At 30.2% G+C, this 20,386-nt stretch overlaps 3 protein-coding genes across 4 annotated transcripts in view; all 3 read left to right on the forward strand.

The window, feature by feature from the left end:
• Positions 1 to 631: 631 nt before the first annotated feature.
• On the forward strand, positions 632 to 3,080 carry LOC146535601 (uncharacterized). The gene is made up of 2 exons (XM_085191781.1): positions 632 to 1,619; positions 1,700 to 3,080. Exons 1-2 carry the CDS (start codon positions 829 to 831, stop codon positions 3,000 to 3,002), a joined length of 2,094 nt encoding a protein of 697 aa, XP_085047907.1. The 5' UTR covers positions 632 to 828; the 3' UTR covers positions 3,003 to 3,080.
• A 2,004-nt stretch (positions 3,081 to 5,084) lies between these two features.
• Positions 5,085 to 11,307, forward strand: LOC146535602 (uncharacterized). Its single transcript, XM_085191999.1, has 4 exons — positions 5,085 to 5,407; positions 5,582 to 5,774; positions 7,310 to 7,510; positions 10,041 to 11,307. Exons 1-4 carry the CDS (start codon positions 5,247 to 5,249, stop codon positions 10,275 to 10,277), a joined length of 792 nt encoding a protein of 263 aa, XP_085048125.1. The 5' UTR covers positions 5,085 to 5,246; the 3' UTR covers positions 10,278 to 11,307.
• A 224-nt stretch (positions 11,308 to 11,531) lies between these two features.
• Positions 11,532 to 20,386, forward strand: part of LOC146535603 (uncharacterized) — a 36,231-nt gene continuing 27,376 nt past the window's right edge. The window contains exons 1-2 of one of the 2 annotated variants that reach the window (XM_085191986.1): positions 11,532 to 11,799; positions 19,343 to 19,528. In XM_085191986.1, coding sequence (XP_085048112.1) covers positions 19,415 to 19,528 — 114 coding nt within the window. In that variant the 5' untranslated portion in view covers positions 11,532 to 11,799; positions 19,343 to 19,414. The remainder of the gene's footprint in view (positions 11,800 to 19,342; positions 19,529 to 20,386) is intronic. The other variant, XM_085191987.1, reaches the window with a different exon arrangement.

The following is a 20,386-nucleotide window of genomic DNA, read 5'->3' on the forward strand; positions in this document are numbered from 1 at the left end:
CCCTATTATTATTTTATATTATTCTATTTACCGACTTATTAATAGAGATAGTATAATAGTTTTAGGTGGTGATTATATCTTCGCTTCCTTCCTTCTTTCCTCCTTTAAAATTTAGAAAATGTATATACGTTCGTCTGACTCTTATACCGTTATATACATTATAAAATAACTCATGCTAGTGGGTGGCCCAATAAATAAGTAGACATTTTCTATGTATTTATATATGTTTAAATCTAAATTTATATATGTTTATGTACTGATAAATATTCATAAATAAAAAAAAACAGATACAAAATGGCTCGGACGACCAAAGTCTGTAACGTACAGCTCATAAATTAAAAAAATCTAAACACATAAAACAATAATAATATTTATTGCTTGAGTTATTTAGAACATATTAATTTAACAAATTGATGAAATGCTAGCAACTTTTCAGTATGTAGGTAATAAATGGTAATAGTAGCATACCTATTAATAGAATAAAGCATTAAGTTATAAAAAATATATGGAAATATGGAAATGTGAAAAGTGTTTCACTAATATTAAATGTGTTACACAAATATGTGACACTTTCTACGGGCAAGTTCCAGCGCGTGGCATGGATTATCCTGCTAATAGTGTAAATTGTAACCAGACGGGTCACAGTACTCGTGTTTCAGGTGTTCTACATTTTGAAGTACCGCTACAAATTATGACAATTTTCATCTAAATTGTTAGCTTCAAAAACTACTATTTGGATGCCTTTAGTTATATTCAACATACTCAATTGAGAAGCCAAATCGAACACACATCACGAACAGAATATGCGAGTGCGTATATTATAACAAAATGGAGTTAAAGTCAGTTGTTTTTGTATTATATGTGTGCTATTTACAAACGTATATTGAAGCTTTAAGTTTTCCCGGACCCAGAGTGTATGTAGTAACTCCAGCTGCAAGACCTTTGGAAAAGGATGGTGGAAAATTCTACTACCATAAATGGATGAGAAGAATGGATTCAGATTTGAATGCTACTACGACTACTACGAGTACTACAACGGAAACGTCTAAATCCAAGACACCTGATTTGATATTTGCGGAGTTCGAATCTAATGGGAATATGCAAAAGTCCATTAGAAAGTTGTTAGAACAGGAGAAAGTGTTGCCAAAATCGACATCTATGAGTCCTATATATGTGCCTGATGATAACGAAAATAAAGTGACACGTATTGTGAATTATGGTTTACCTGTGAAAATAGAAAAACATGACAAAGATAAAACATCTAGTGACGTAACAGGTTCTTCTTATAAGAACGACAATCGATATAATAAATTACCAGGATCTGTATACTCAATGTCATCTAACATTCCTACGTCTAAACCTTTAAGTACGACGACAACGACAACGACTGAACCACCTCCTATTAACATCGAAAACGTTTGGCATATAATTGACAACGAGAAAGTTAATCAATATTCAGGAAGTTGGCATGAAGAATCAACCAATAATAATGAAAATAATATAAAATACAAGAAAGCGGAAAACTCTAAAGCTCAGAACTCCCAATCAGTTGAGATTAATGAAAAGCAAGAAGATCTGAAGCAATTTGATGATATAGACGAAAACTTTGCTTTACCTGGGTATGTATCTAGTTTTTGAAATATTTGAAGAACATTTTTGTGTTCGTTAATGTTATAGTAATATATATTTTTCATTTCAGTTTTAGTACTGACTCCGGAAACGGTGCAGAAAATGAATCCAGGGCTATACGCACTGATCCAATCATAAGGTTCCCTTATGTCAATCTTGAGCCCTTTCAAATAAAATCCCCTAAGAAAACGTCACAAAGTAATTTATCTAAAAGCAAGATAAACAATATGTTGACTTCATTGGATCATTTTTCTGATATAAGGCACCCAGTTAGAGGAGAAGCTCAAGATGTTCTTCCATCAGGAAATCAAATAGATCGCTACAATCCGGCTCAGCCATATTTACCACAGCCTACATACGGAATTAAAGTATCTAAGCAATCTAACCCTGTTTCGCCACCAAAAACAACTGCTAATCTTGTACCTCCACCGCCTCCCCCGCCAACAGCTCGCGATGAGTTTCCAGCGCCTATTAGTTATGATTCATTTCCACCCTATGCACCAGATGCGTCATCTAAACCTAATTTTGAGTCTGCGCCTTTGCAACCACCCTCAGATGCAGATACTATAGGGTCACAAGTATTAGATACATCTACCAGCGACGAATCAACTAGTGATAGTGACGACGGATCAATGGATCTAGGGTATCGTTATAAGCCTCCTACAGAAATGGCAGACAGTCCTATGATGGATATGGGCTATCAGTATAAACCACCTTCGCCTCCCGTCTCTCATTTTTTTCCAACAGTACCACCAGAGCCTAAGCCTTTCGCAGGATATTCTTATAATAAACCTAGCATGGATACCGACAGTTCAGCAATGAGTGTAGCGGATAAACCTGAATTTCAAGGTTATCATTATAGTAAACCAGACACACCATCTAAACCACCACATGACTTTATGGTACCTCCTGAATCTCCTCCAAATTATGGGATGTTATCTAGTTACGGACATGACAGTCCGCCTATGGATGATCACGGTTTTCCAAGTGATTTCCCTACAGATTTTAAATTTCATCATGACTTCGAGGAGGATCACGATCATTATCATCATCCTACCACAACAACAACAGAAATGCCTCGTGTGAATAGGTTCAGTTATTATTATTTAGGGAAGAAATTGTATTATCTCCCTTTGTACTTTAGTGTTTACTTTATTGTATATGTGGGAGCTTTAATTATTAAAGCTGTTCTACGGCACAAGATCGTGTACCCTAATAGCTGGAGACCAAATACAACTACAGCAACATTCTTTTCTAAACGCTCAGTTGATGAGTATCTCTCAAATGACAACTTACATGAAGTTACGAAAAGAGTCACCCACGCCCTTGCAACGGCTGCTGAAAAATACATGAACAACAAGAAAGAATCATAAAAAAACATTTTTTGTTACTGTTATATATAAATATAGTGTTAATTTGATGTTGTGAACTGGACCTATTTAAATGATAGAAATCGTTACAGTGTCATGTAATTTTTTTTTTTTATAATTCAGAATCAACTTTAAATATTGGTTCATTATCACAACGTTGTAATTTATAAATAAAATTATATTTTGCTTTATACGTTTCTTTTAATAATTTTCCTATAATAATTTTAAATTTAATTATTTTTTAATAAAAACCAATCTCAAAAGGTTAATATTTTCCTAATTAGACAAAAATGTAAGGTTAGAGTGTTTTTATAATTTGAAAGAAAATAAAATAATAATAAACATAACGAAGAATCATTTCATTTCATTTCATTTTGCGTAATATATAATAAAAATATTTAATCTTAATAAATGAAAATAGTACTGAAGTTGCAAAATTCTTCTTCAATCTTTTCTTATTACTATACTTATGTAGTTCTACTTTGTGTCCCGCACATCAGGGTAGGCAGAGCGAACGTTAGAACCTAGTGTTAAAATATTCCGTTCCCATCAAGATCCGTCCCCATTTTCCATTGATTACGCCGTATTATTATTAAACCGACCTAAAATATATTTACTTTTATAATATTCAATTACGTATTACTGTTTTGTTTTCATGTAACTCTATAAAAAGCAGATAGAACGTTTCTCCATACGTGATATAAAGAAATTCTGTAATCGTCTGTCCATACGTATCAGAATCCCTGTGTTTTGTGTGTCACAGAATTATTATATAGCTTCAATTGCCCGTATTATACACATACAAGCATGAAGGAATTATTATTTGCGACTTGAATCATTACCAAAGTTTTAGAAATAAAGATAAGACAAATTTTACAATTAATGAACTTTTATCCGCGCCTTCAGTCCCGTGGATAAATAGAAACAAGAAATAAGAGTCATATATGACACATTCTAAGTGCCCGAAGTATTACTGTTACCGTAGGTAGGTACAGTTGGTTACAAAGAGACTCCGTACCAATTTCATCAATGTAATTCAATGGGAAATACATTTATAAAAGTTGACAAAGTTGTCTGAAATGAACTACAAATAAAGTGTGTAATTTTTTCCTTTGTTTATTATAAAAAGATTTTTCCTCTATTTCTATTGCAAATTTTCACTTCGTGCCAAATTTCAAAACAGTAAGTCGACGGAAAATTCGTCGGTTGGCCCTATAGGTTTTAATAACGCAGCGAATTTCATACAAAATGCAGCAAAAACGATGCATATAGGTACATACATATAACTTAACTAGCGACGCACTCACAGCTTCGTCCACTTGACTTGCACAATTATTTATTTACTAATTTGAATTACTTTCTTCTTAATAGAAAAAGTAATTCAGGTACAAAATGGCAATTTTAATAAATTGACATTTTAATGACAAAATTTATACATTAAAAATGCTTTAGATACTAAATGTTAGGAGAAGTTTGTCGAAATACAATAATTAAAATTGTATTTAAATCACAAGCGCACAGACAAACAGACCAACACAAATAGACAAGAAGACAAAATTCTTCATAAGAAGGGTTCTATTACATTGATAGATGCCCCCAATAAGAGATTTCCACGTGTAGACAGTGATCAGATACAATTTTATTATATGTATGGATATAGATAAGAGTGTACGGCTTAGATATTCACTAATAAAGTTGATATTTTTAGCATTGAAGTTAATGAGAATATTATAATTATTTGTAAGAGTAAAAATGCATTAAAAACCTCGACCTCGTCCATGTCCGAAGCCTTTTCTATATGTAATCAAATAGTAAATGAAAATTTATAATTTTTTTGTGTAATAATTTGTAATGATTTAACTTTCTTTCACTTATTAAATAAAATGAAATAAAATGTTGATGAATTATTTAATGAATTATGATATTAATAACTTTCTTTTTTAAAACATAGTTATCACTGTGGCTTCAATATTGCAAATTAAATTTACACTTTACTCGAGAGCAACCCGTGCACGATTTGTTTACAGAACTCATATTTCAGTCTGTCCTAAACGCGGTTAACTTAGATGTGTCGTTTTGAAATCACCAGTCGATTGGAGTCTTTCTTTGGTGCACTATCTCTGATAAATTAATACATTTTATTTGTAGATTTTGTCTGGTTAATACAAATACGGCAATTCTAATATTTTATTAAAGGCAAATAACTATATTTTTAATAACAATAATCAGGAAAGATAAGGCCTAGGCATGGCAAAAGGTTTGATTGCTATGTCTATACACGGTCTCGTGGTTGCGGGTATAGTCGCCCTAGCGCTTTGGGCGACCGGCGCAAGCGCAGGGGCGGCGCGGTACGACATTGCGACGCCCTACACTCCACCCGCTACGAAATATAAATACATACCGCTTCAGTAAGTACAATATAAATTATAATTTTCTATGTAAAATATTTTGTTATTAAATTGTAAAATTATTATCTTGAAAAATTACACTTATTCATTTTAATATAATTAATTATGCATGTATTTATAAATATAAAATTATGGTTGACAATAAAATAAACTTAACTTTTCTGCAATTATTAGCCCCACGTACACTAAAGAAAATTCAGAACCCGAAGTCAACGACTCGGAAGAATATACGTCAAATTCAGGCATGACGACGTCAGAGCTCATCCTGAATGTTTTCCGCACTGCCCTTGATGTGGTTAGAAAAATCAACAAAAATAGGTCAAGATCGTCTGACATTTCTAGCAGTAAGAACGCAACTGCAATTCAGGTTAGTTTCACAAGAAAAATAATTAAACATATAAAACATTTAATGTACGAGTACTTTACGCAAAATGTTTTTTTAATTTAAATATATCAAATAAAATTTTACTTTAGATATAACTGAAAACAATCCACTCGTTGCGTATATTAAACATTACAAATGATATAATATCTGAGAAATCAGATATGATATTGAAATGTCTATTTTAGAATTTAAAAAATATGTTTTATTGACAATTAATTGTTCCTATAGTTTTATTTAATCTCTAATATACAGTACACGCATAGATACATAGAAGTGTACTTAAGTAATAAGGTCATGCAGATATATAAAAAAATACATATATAAATTAACTTTATTGGAAAACGGTAGTTGTGTAATGTATAGAACAATTTTAACATCGTCACAAACATTTTCAGTTTTTAGATGTTATATACGTTGATTATTTGTACTAAATTGTTAATTTATAATTAATAAATGAAAAACCATCGATATATCCATACTGAATTGAAATATATGGAATAAATTTAGTAACAAGTATATTATTGTTAGCTTAAGCATTCAATTATTAACGGTAACGGTATCCGTTGAACTAGATGACCGGGAAATAGTGCTAATTGTCTATACTAGGCCCAAGCGTGGCTTTATTTATATATGAAATTGTCACAACTTTCTATAAAAGATGTACAAACATGAAAGTAATTCTAACTTGTTTTTATTAACATCACCTGCACAATATAAGCAGGTCTTAAAACAAAGATTTTAACTACTTTCTGCTGAAGATTTGCCAGGACAAAATTCAAAGGACCACCAGTATAACGAGAAAACATCTTAAAGTCAAAGATTTTTGAGGTTCCGTACTTCAAAAGATAAAAACGGAACCCCTAAAGGATTTCTAGTAGTCGGTCTGTCGAGATTAATATCAAATATTTAGTTCTATGGTCCCAAGTTTCTAAGTCAACGTAATAAAAAAACGAACTTTTATGCATTGATTTTGCTGCATTTTGTATGAAATTCAACACGTAATCAAAACCTATAGGATATTTTGCATTGACCTACATTTATAAAATTTGTAATAATAAATAAAGGAAAATATTCGAAAAGTAAAAAAAAACTACAAACTTATATTTATAGTTAATTTTAAACAAAACTAGTGCATACCTCCCGTTGACCTATAATCCTGAAATTGGTTAGCAAGTCAACACTTAACCAGTCATTGTTAATTATGACATCGTTAGATAATGTTGAATGATATTCCAAGATCGGTTTTCATTATGTTCGTAATTCGTATTAGTTTTACATTTTTATATTAATTTACCCACTTTAGCTTTGAATAAATATATTTTTATAAAGTTTTTTTGGGTAATTTTTTTGTTAGTAAAATTTCTGGAGTGGGAGCAAGACTTTTCTGTGATGGACCCGGACCACCTGGTACCCCCTATTTAAACGCCCATGTAAACACCGTCGATTCTTGGTTAAAAACATTATACTTAATACAAACTCGATGATTATTTTACCTTTAATTTTGTTGTAATTTTTAGTTACGACGGAATGGTGGTAAGAATATGACAGCAGCGAGCGGGCGAGGCTTTGAAGACTACTACGATGAACATCACGACGACGACCATGACCACACAACTACTGAAAAGCCGATGAAGCAGAGTAGATACACTGACCCATGGGCCGGGTACTACGATTGGATTATCAACGAAGGTTCTTTCAAATTCTGGAGTGTGTTTCAAGTAAGTTTTAATATTCCCCTAAAGTTTATGACTCCAATCGACTCATGTGTCACTATTGAAATATAATTCATGTTTATAATATAAAAATATATTATATTCTAAGTATCTTAAAGTTACAAATTTACTATATAAGAATTTTAAAAGAAAATTATTTAAATATCTGATTACTATTCTGACAACAAACAATGATTTTGACCTTAAATGCATTGTAGCGCATCGTAGCGACAAATTATTAGCGTCATTTTTCGTTTACCATAAAAAAAACAACAATTCCGTTGTTTTAGAGTCAAACTCAGGTGGACTTAAGTATATAAGTTAGCATTGACATAGTTTTAATGACGGTCATATGGTGGATTGGCTATACGGAAATGCTCGAAGTAATAACCTTGTGTTGATACTCGTCGCAAATTTCCTATAGCATTCTGTTAATTTTGGTTACTATTTCACATACATATTTTTATTATTTAGATTAGTGCATTTTAACTATCGGAACAGATCGTTAGTATAACAGTTGTATGGGATCGTGATATCTTTTCACGGCCATATTTTAAGTGCTTCTTCTTTGTGTCTTCAATAGTTTCCTCATTTTTTGTCTTAGCAGACAAGTAAAGTTAAATTGGCGTGTAATTGTTAATCCTAATGTAAGGAGATTATTCCACATATCTTAAAACATCTCTATATTTTAGTTTGCCTACAACAATTTGGATTTCGTGATTCCCTCAAGGTAAAAATCTCATGCTTATAACAGTTGTCAAAATTTATCTTTCAAGTTTACTGTCGCGATGAATATAATATTCTAGGAAGCCCGGAAATTACATTTTAAATATTAATATTATTATTCTGAAAGATGAATATTTATATTCACATCATATAAAATATCAATATAAAACTATATTTATTTTGTACGTTATTTTATACAAAATACTACGCAAATTAACTAATACAAACTTACCTTACCTTCAGTATTTAACTTAAGCTGATTTACAATGACTTCGAGTCCGACTCGCGTTTGACCGGTTCTTTTTTTTAAACTATGCTTTAGTACAGTTAAGAAAAAATATAACAATAACCTGAAATAAACTGTCAAATAAAACTTATTAAACAAAATATAATTTTATGTTTATGCATATATGAACATATTTAAACGAAAATATGCTTAGTTATGTAAAAAAAATATCCTTTAACCTTGTTAATTTTATAGGTACGTTACTTCATTGCTAGAAAAAATCACGAGTACCTAGTCAAAGCATGTATCAACTGTTAACTACCAGATTAGCGCGTGCAGGTCGTGATATTGAACTAAGCACAAAATCTCTTTTTCATCTTACCAAAAACAAATAAAAAATAATAATATATAAAGAATACATAAGTTTTATATATTAGTTAAATTAGTTAGGTACACAATTAGATCATCAATGGGATATTATTTGTTGTATATTTAACTTTTAGAATAAAATTGTTTAATGTTTCAAGTAACTTCTATTTTGCCCATTTGTATTTACATAGGGAAATATGCTGAATTAAATAGGTATATGTATTTATAAGTGACAACAATCGAATTGGTTGATTTATATTTAGTCTAGGAAATAATAACAAAATTGTATGCAGGTTCCTCTCAAAATTCTATGAATGTTTATAGCAATTAGACGACTCATAAATAACTTACTGAGAATTGATAAATATTTAATTTAAAAAAAATCGTTTTAACCGTTAGCGATGGGGAAAAGCTATTTGCAGTATTAATTTTATTTTGATCAAATAATTAATTGTGTTATCTAATTGAAAATGGTATAAGATCTGATACTCTGATAGATAAGAAAATCAATTAGCGGTTTTGGAAAGATTGTACAATTGATATTTCATTATTTGTAATAAAACTATAATAAAACAGTAAAATCTTGCGTCTGTACGTAAATAAAATATTAACGAAAAAACAATTTGTTGATTGAAGCTCAAAAACTATAAATACAAACTGGATAATCAAATGAATTTTTGATTCGTTATTTTAAATGTATGACTAATATTAGATTTTTCTTGACATAAATCATTTTTTAAATATTCAGAATGTCTACTTTTTATTTACTATATATTAATTATATTTTATTTATATTGTTGTTAAATTTCGAGCTGAGCCTGTTGATTTTGTCAAGTTCACTTGTCTAGGTCAAATACCTTTACGGTATAAATTAACAATTACATAAGTTTACACAAAACATTCACGATTCAATTATTTTAATTGCTTATAGAAACTATTGACTTTAGAAATATTACAAAGTTTAAATATAAATCAAAAAAATATATTTTAGAATATATTTTAACACAAAATATCTTAAGCTTACAGCTACATAAATATGGCATTCTGCTTTTATTGTCTACATAGAGATTTAAATCTTTATGGTAAGCCCAACACCGGAATTTGCTTAATTTAATTTAGCGCTTTACTTTTGTTAAGTCACTCCGTTCTCCATTTCGCCATGAAGACCTCAATTCAGGTATACACATATAATATTTTCACTATTTCTTGTTATAGTTGTTCACTGCTGCGTTGCTCCTTTACGCGTGTCTGTCAGCCATTTACTACGCGAAGTTCAACCCTATTCTCCCCGACTATAGCATGGAGTACGATGACTACTTCTTGGAGCGTACAGTTGGCAGAAAAGCTCGAAGCGTTGATGCGTCAGAGGCTCCATCGGGACTTACTTGGATGAATCCTACCACCTTTCAGTTTATATTAGACGCCATCTCAAAACATTATTTAGAACAATAATTTAAGTACTAACTCTTACTATAAGTGTAACTCAGTATAAGGAAACGACAGATACGATGTTGTTAGTTGATTATCGATTATTCTTGTTTCCTTGTATAGAATTGATCTGATTTAATTTTTGAAATTGATTTAATTAGATCCTAGATTAAGTTTTATTCATATATATTAACACTATTATTATATTATAAAAGTTTTTTCCAAAGCTCAATTACTTGCTCAATTATATTTTATATTCATAAATATTCGTAAGATATTTATGATGAAAGCTCAAAAGAGGTTCCTATATGATTATTTGTTATTATTTTAAAAAAGATTTTCCAGTTATTAAGTTTTAAATTAAATATATTATTGTTCTTAATGTAGTGCCATTGCCTTTACTTAATTTATGGCATTGCTTAGAAGAAAGTTTAGTACTTGTTCGTCGTTAAATATAATGACTACTTGTTGGTTAGGTAGTAATAATATCCTATTTAAAAAGGATTTATGTAGACAGAAGACCAGACATAGAAATTTATTTTAGATGAAATAGTAACCAGATAATAAAACAAAATGATTTTACCTCTCTTGATAGTTTGAAACTATTTTAACATACTGTATATTTATATAGATGTAACAGAAGATCGTAATGTATTACTAGAATTTACAATTGTCAATTTAAAATTAATAAAACATTAAATTGCACTGAAAAAATATTATATTATTAAAATATTACATAATAAAACAGGTTGTAAATTAAAAAAATAATTTCAGAAAATATATATAATAATTTGGTATTATTTAATAAAGTAATTTTAATATTGAGCGGTAAGGTTGTGTGAGCGTGGTTGTCCTATTACGGTGACGGGCGGGGGCCGCCTCCAGGGTTCGACGGCCGCGCGTCTAGGATATTCACAGGATGTCGCTAATACTGCCTTTGTGACTTGTTCATTTATTATTCCTTACATCGATGCCCCACCAGCAAGAACTATTTATGTATGCTCATAGAAAAATACAAAAACATCAATGTCATACAAATAAAAATAATAAAAATGTGTATTTGTTAAGTTATTTATGCGAAAAAAAAAATTTTAAAAACTGCTTTAAACTCAATCACACACTCACAAATTATCGATTGTGAAGAGACCAATTAGGCTATCTCACGATTCGGTAAACCACAATACTTTACGTAGTTTTGTGGTTTTTCTATCGCTCTACATGCGCTTAGCTCGGCCACGGCGACCCCGTTATGTCTGAAAGGTAGTCTCGGTAGCATCGCGGCTCTGGTGCGTTGTGCATCTCTCCACGGACGGGTTACCACGTCAGTTCGACGTTCAAGCGTTGCGCAGACGCACACTTCTCGAGTCGCTATCACCGCGTGGTAGTCTGCCGCGTTTTGGACGAAATCGAACACACGACTAACGCGACTTAACTGGCACACAATTGTTTATATGGACAAATAAACGAAATAGTGAATTGTGTATGTTGGGATCCATTTAAAACGGCTCTCTTGGAGGTTTGGTGAACTCTTTCATCCATTCAGACGGTAAGTTGTTATAATTGAAATAACGGTTCTCTCGGCTAATAACTTTTAATGGTCACGTACAGATTTTAAATCTGAGCGAATAAATTAATTACCATTTCCTTATTTTAATTTGTTAGTGTAAAAAGTTTTTATCGTGTTATTGAACTTGTAAAAGTCGTTGATTTTTTCTGATAGTGAGTGTTCATGACAGTCATATGTATGTTGCAAATGGTTGCTATTTTAAAAATAACAGTAATTTAAAAAAAAGGCCACTTTATTATTAGTCGCAAATGAAAAATAAAAATGATTCGTATTATTCTTAAAAACAAAGTATTTATTTTTGTTGTTTTAAACAATGTTCATATTATATATACTGAATGCTTATGAAATATGTATTGGAGAGCTTATAAAGCTATAACTTTCCTTGAAAAGACATCAACGAGGCCTATCGAACCAGTATTGGCGTGCTTGTATTGATCTTTGAAACATATGTCGTGTGTGTTTGTATGTGTTATGTAACTAGTTTACGGAGTATAACTACCGACAACTATTTAAGAACAAAAACTATTAACTTGATGAACAATGTATGAACATACTATATAGGTACGTGTTATTCACATGAGCTGTACGAATATCAGCCATGCATTAAAAATATTCATTATATGAGAATTATAATTTAGTAATTTTAAAGTATTTTATAAAATAAAGGAAAATCTTCACATCCATAATAAGACAATTCTATAAGAAAAGGATTTAAATGCTATGCTTAACCTAAATACACTACCATAGAGAACTGAAATCAAATTCAAATATGAGAAGCGAAAACTTAGATATTTTTTTAAGCGCGGAAATTTAGCTCAGTTATATGTAGATGTAGAGAAAGAGAGTGACTGTAATACCTAACAATTTTTTCTAATGCAAAAATTATGCAAAAAATACCTATTAAATTAATGAAATAATTGGAACTCACCGCCTATATTTTTAAAAATGTGTATATTTTGTTAAGGTGACATTATATTATACTCGTTGCTATAGCAACTCGTAGTTTACGCGTCAATCGGTGCTTTAGTAAGTATTTAATATACCGTTGCATTTAATGTCCCGAGTGAGTCATTTTTTATTTTAGTTATATATTTCTTATAGTTTATACTTGTAATAAATACTCACACGCTCTACATAGTCCCAAGTTTGGCATTGTGCCTTACATAAATAAACAGAGTGTAGGTATTGTATGCGAATACTTAATATAAGAGTACCTAACTACCTAAAAACACACTATTTTCTTATTAATGGTATTAAAGCCTTTCAGAATAGGATTAAACATGACAATATTATATTTGTTTCCCACGTAAGACGCTCTTCTATCACTATTCTTATTAAACTTTTGCAATCTAAAATAAGGTGAATTTCCATTTTTTTATAAAAATTACCAGTTATATCAAAGTAATGTATTACTTAACTTTAACAGAAATAGTATTATACTCTTGATAGTAATATTAATATTTATGTGTCAATTTATTGGCATAGATTGATATTGATGACTTGTATCTTAATCTTAATAGAAATTAACGTTAATGAATTGAAATAGTCTGCAAAATACGAGGAGGAATATTAAAATTTTGAAAATAAATAATAGAATTTACATTACACAAAAACATAAACATTATGTTAAACAGCATTTAAAATTTTATTTAGCTAACAGAAACTGCATTATACTTTTTAAATACAAATGTAAACATAGGCAGAGATAAAATGGGTGCCATTAGTAAATTTCTCGAGGGATGTGTCACTTTTATCCAATCTCCAAAACGCATTTATCAGGCAGGTTCATTTAATGTTTAATCAAGCGGTCCCATTCAGACGTCTCAACCAATGCAGATTGTGTGAGAAAATAAGCTCTCAACATTTCGGTTTGTAATAACCTGCCATAAGGAGAGAAATTCTCATCATCTTCAAGTTATTTTATTTTTGTCTGCAATAAGTACAAAATAAATTGGCCTAATATTAAATTAAGATTTAAAGACTTTACAATAAACTGTGAAAATGTTTGTTACCAAGCTTGATATAGATATACTTATATAGTAACTTAGGGGAACATGATAACAATCATATCATCTCTATAATAAGACAGTCTCCTTCTGCTCATTCAAAAAAGCAGATTTATATAAATAGAGCACGTTTAATGAGTAATTATTTAAAATTTGCAGTTGATTTTAAATTTAGTTGTTAAGATTATTTATGTTACTTTTCGATTTATTTAGTAATTTTAATATACATATACAGTAATATTACATAATTATTATGATAAATAATAAAACACGTTGCTACCTGTTTACTATAAACTTGATGTATAAGATTACAAATGTCCAGATTTTCACAGTTTTAATGATTTTGTTTTTAAAATAATTCACACTAGCCCTGAGTCGTAGTAATTATGTTTCATAGCTACAATGACATCAACTTTAAGTATAATAAGATTATACCTTTGTTATACATGTTACAGTAATAGTTTTTAATAGATAAATAATTAAGAATACTGCATTTTATGAAAAACATAAGTAAGTATATCTATTTAAAGGAAGAATTGCAAAATAATGAAATAGATTAAATTTTAATAAGACGTTTTAACTTAAACAAAAAAGATAAAATGTTTTTTGGGCTAAACTTTATCTAATAATAAAAATTGAAGAAGCATTACGTGTACAGCCGTTCCCCATTCAATGTAAATGTCGACTGTTTCATAAATTATCAATAATGAGATAGCTTTTTCTCTTACGTCATGGGTACCTTATTGTCGGTGCACAGACTACAGTTAGCGATGCATATTCAATCTGTTATGCTCGTTGAGTGTTGAATGAAAGGTCGATATGAAATTTTTAAAAGGATATCATTTTATATTGATATAAATATATATTTTTGTTTTTATATATAAAAATATGTATTTTTATTTTAATTGAATATGAAAATAAATTAAATACCTATATACGTAACGTTGTGATTAAATATATGAGATCCAGTATATAAATCTGTTAAAATATACAGCGTGATGTTAATGAATTCTATGAAGTATTTTTTGTTCCTTATAAAAATATTGTAATCATTGTGTTGATGCGAGGTTCTTCTATTAGGTAATTGAGATAATGGCCTGCAAGCTAGAATTACAAGAGTGACGTCATTTTCAAGGTCAATGATTCTTGCCACCCCAGCGAGGACGATGGATGTCGTGCTGATAGTATCAAAAGTATTCGTGATTATATCAGCATAAAAAATATATATCCTTCCTTATCATATCTGCAAGCGTAGTCTAAAGCTGGCTATCGTCACTCAATTTGCTCAAAATGTGTTTAGATTTTCTGTCCAAAAACATAAACAACGAACTACTAACGAAAGTTACGTAAGAGATTGACACTTAAATGATAGCCTACTTTATGGAGAAAACCTTGATATTGATTTTACGATTATATGCATTTTTAATGCACCTATCACGACTTTTCGAGAGACGCAGAAATAAGCTAGCTGCTCTTATGCAAAAATTAATTTTTTAGAATTCTGCAAATGCGATGAAGATAATTTAAAACTAACTGGACCATAAAGAAATATCTTATTACATAGTGATTTCAAATAAGATATTATGTATTTTTTTCTAAATATACAAGATATAATATGCATATATTGATAAAAAAAATCATATATTTTAAAGACAATGTTACTACTTCATCGTAGAAAATCTATATTATAAATACAATCAAATGCAAAATTAATTATAATGTTGTAAACACGTGTTAATTGTGCTACAATGGCGTGTATAATATTATAGGAATCAGTTGAGATTATCATTATGCTGGTGCTTCACGGCGCATGACTGCCGCTCTTTGTTATATACCCGTAGTACTCAGTTATGACTTATGGTATAAATATCTTTGACGGTGGTTGATTGTTTGTCGTCTTGTCTTTAAATTATGCATAATAATATTCAACGAAGGTTAAATAGTACAGCAGACAAATATTTACATAGAGACAATATAAATGTGTATAACATAAATATTAAGAATGCTTAATTTATAAAAGATCTTTGACTATGGTTACATTAGATGAGCTACCTACCGTTTGTTCGACAAATCATTTAATTATTCATTGTATTTTCTTGTTTAATCGCCATTTAAATGTATTGTATAAATAATTCTATTATTTACATATTAGCCCGTACCACGTAGTCTGAGTACCGTAGACGTCCGAATTCCGCGACAATTCGCGTTAGCTCACCCACTTGCCACGGATCAACACTCAAAGCTGACCTACTGAGTAAATATATGCAAATAATATGTATAAAATGATAATAACGTAGAATAGCGCAAGTTCAATGCTCCTATAAAATGTGACACAGAATTATAAGATTGATAGTTTTTATTGAATTGTAATATATTTTTCTTTATTCCCATGCGTTTATTTTATTAAACATATTTTCTTAAATAAAAATATTAATATATATCTTTCAATAAAATGTATTTGTGAAAATTCATATAAATATTTAGGAAATACAGAAAAACATTAGTCATTTAAATTCTGTACGAGAGGCTCAGACCTACTTGGCCCAGAATCATTGTCAGGTGACACTGGCATTGAATTTGCGTTTACCTTCGCTACTTCGATACATGTAGAGCTTTTAATATATTTTTATTCTTAGTACAGATTTTAAAATATATATCTATGTTCTGTATTTCCTTAGGGAATTTATATTTACTTTTTCTTTTACCTTCAAGTCATCCCACATATAGTAGACTAAGCAGAGGGAACCTAGTGTTAAGGCATTTCCACCCCACTATTCGCCGCATTTTCGAAGAATTGCGTATTGTTTGGCGTAACTCGACGCCGCGCTCTTTCCTTGGTTGCCAATTACCAAAAATACTTCAAAATATAGAGCCATTAGATACTGCTAATATAACTTCTAATAATATTCTCTAGTTGATAATGATAGTTTATTTACTTATCAATTAAAGTAGGATACATCATTTTAATTAGCTGCCTTTGTATGAAGGTCTGATACACAATCGGCCATTATTTCCCACGGTGCGTGAGTCAACTGCCCAGAGCAAGGTTCCCGCTTGAGTAACGATACGTGCTAACGATTTTAACTACCCGCAAACAAAATCATAAGGGTTTTAAGATTTTGTCCTTTAATATAAAATTCGACTATAGAAAATATTTAGGCTTAAAACATTAAGATATTACAGACCGTTAGGTAATATATAATTTTAAAGTTTATTTTATACTAAGATTATGCGCATTCAATATATTGATTGATTGATAAATAATAATAGCCTACGATGAATAGTTATATTTTATGGGTCAATAACTTCCAAGTCTTCCTGATAGCAATCAACAATTAATTCTTACAATGCTGTTTTTTTTTCGTTCACGATCAGTATATAGGTACCTTCCTAAGTAATTATATGCCTAAATGAATTAGAATAGATATTAAATATATGAAAATATTTTTTATATTTAGTTAAATAAAAATATTTTAGTGAAAAAAACTTGTATTGAAAAATTTAAAGCACCTACGCTTATGCGTATATCCTTCGAAACCTTTTACCTAATGCGTAAAGATAAGAGGTGTATAAATAAATAAGAAAGGGTTAGGGTTTTGGTTTTATTATTTTTTTGCCTAAATTAGTACCTATTACAAAAATAAAGGGGTTCGCCGTATCATTAATAAAATAAACAAATATATCTTTTAATTCAATAAAACATAAAATCATAATGTAATCCATTTGATTATATTATTATTTATAATAAGTACATACTAATAGTAACATTATATATAAAAAGTAGGCTCTATAAAAATAAAAAATATGTTTCGATGTTATTTTATTAAAAAAAACCTTAGTAGTACAAATATTATGTTAACATATCATGAATGAGATCTTTAGGACATATATTATTTTAATTTATGAATGCCAGGTATTTGACCGTCCATATTTCAAATACAAAGCTGGTCAATCGAGCTTCGATTGTTATTTATGTAAATAAAACAAGTAGGGGACAACCGGATATACTGGATACTTCGTAAACGAGAACCGTTAGAAAGTCGCCGTAATTTTAGTCATTCCACCTTACCTTGAATCGATCGATACATTAAAGTATTTACGTATTTAATCGAGAAGAGCTTATTTTAGTTCACATTTTTGTTATGTAATTACATAACATATTATGTATAATAATTTGTATAATTAATAAATAGTGAGTCCAGTGGCACAGCCACTCGAGGAAATGAAGTATTTTCATTTACTCGCTCTTATAACGTGTCAAAACGCGCCGTTGAGTTCCGTCAATCAACACACAATTCTATCAGAATTCTGTGGAAAGTGGGGAACGAAAGTGTCTTAATGGGAACGGAGTATTTTAAGACTAGATCCTCAGGTTCCCTTTGCCCACCCTCTGTGCGGGATACACTGTAAAACTAAAAAAAAGAAAGGAAAAGGATATTAATTAATTCACAAGAACTTTGCTAATCAAATTTTTTCACTGTTGGGATAATGAAAGACAAAAGCCCCGCTTTCTGTTAGCAATATTTATTAAAGCTTTTAAGGTCAATATTTAAGACGACACAAACGTTTTTTTGTTTAATCCTTTAAAAAAGTCAGAAATTATTTTTACTTAAGTTATCTTGTTTGTATGTAAATTATAATTATTAATTGTAGTACATTAGTTATCATTAGAACCAAGAGTATTTTATAATAGTGACTTATACTCGTATATTACTAGATACTATTTGATAACAATTGCTTTACGTTCTTGTGTGTTCGTATACAGTTTCATGTTTATTTATTTGTAAAATAACAAATTGTTAGGCCCAAAAACAAATATTCAAAAAATAATGTACAACTTACACGTGATGTACTTAACGATGCAAGGCATGATGCCATGTCATGCCATATGTACATATGGAAACTTTAAATTTTTTTTATTTAATCTGAATAAAATCTCGGTGGTCTCATATTATTTGCTAGATATTTGAAATTGCAAAATGCCATCAACACCAAAGAAATGTTCAAATGTATTGTTATTTTAAACAAGGTGTCAGTATGAAGAATTTTCTTAAAAGACTTAGCCTCAAAGGATGTAGAAGTATTATAATCGTATTCGCATTTGTGAGTAATGGATAACAAGATGCATTTTAATGGTTAAAACCAGTATCTTCGTATATCATTAAATAACTACATGTTCTTTCGCTTCAGGTGAATTAATAACTAACATGCGCATATAATTATATGCGAATATTGTTGGGAGTAGGTAGGTACATACAAGAACTTAAAAAAAAAGAAAGCTTAGAAATAAACTTATTGTCAGAAGAATACTCCCTGCTATTCTACAGAAACCACCTAGTGTTAAAACTCTAGGTAGAGAAGTAGGGTGAAACTGCTGTGAAACAAACATTTAGCACTGAGTCACAATGACTTCTATTTTTTCTACTAGATTAAAATTTTATTCGTATGTTTTGAGACTTACGCATTTGTAATACATATATTACGATATTTAATAATATATTTTTCTGTTGTTACAGTTTAAAATATAATGTGTCAAAAAAGAAATAATATCGTGAGCTCGAGGTGACGGACTTGTCCAAATAGTAGCCATGCACACCATGGACACTCTGGGCTATGGCCACAAGAAATATCGGCCGCCGCTCTCTCCAAGTAACTTCTACCAGCATGATTACTACTCCAGGCACACCACTCTTCGCCCTCAAGTAAGTTGATAATTCTTACGTTTAAAAATTAAAGACGTGTTTTAATTATTTTCCTCATTTTGGTGAATCAAATTATGAAACTGCAATAATATAAAAAATAATACACACGTCAGATCAAGGGTTTGGGAATAGAGAAAGAGGTATCTTCTTAGCATGATGTTTTTATTAAGACTAAATCTTACTATTAATAATTCGTATAGATATTGACTCTAGTGTAGTATTTATAAACTTTCTTTATAAAGGCGAAATTCATGACTTTATTATAAGACGATACAAATAGATTTCAAGCTTAGGGCCCCTGGGACAGTCCCGTTAGACAAAACGGTACTCGACAATGATAGTTAGTGAACAAAGCTTATTCTATGGCACAAACGGAAATATTGTTTTTTTTTTAAGTAAAAAACCATTGAATGTTCCAGAATTTAAAAATTTACTTTGATTAAAATGTAAAAATCATAAAATCTATTTAAAACTCTACTGAAAACTATTGTATATAGGTAATAATTTCAGTTATACGTACAGTATTAGGTACATAGGTACATGAATAGTATCTAGTAGGTGCTTATGATATATACGAAACTAGCGGCCCACCCGCGGCTTCGCCTCCGTGAACTACGTTATTATTAATTTCTGTCTCCATGAGTACCAACGTCCTATAAGTGACGACCATGCAAAATTTGAGACTCCTATCATTTGTAGTAACGAAGTTTCATACAAACTTTCAACCCCAAAAACAACTCCTTAGAAGTCGAATATTGCAAATTCCCGTCTTAGCGAGCACCTACGTCCTATAAGTAACTTCTATGCAAAATTTCAGTTTCCTAGCACATGTAGTTTCTGAGATTTCGTGATGAGTGA

The sequence above is a fragment of the Heliconius melpomene genome, chromosome 10, assembly GCF_056956725.1.
Source record: "Heliconius melpomene rosina isolate 202511_hmr_F chromosome 10, ASM5695672v1, whole genome shotgun sequence".
Classification (NCBI taxonomy): Eukaryota; Metazoa; Arthropoda; class Insecta; order Lepidoptera; family Nymphalidae; genus Heliconius; species Heliconius melpomene.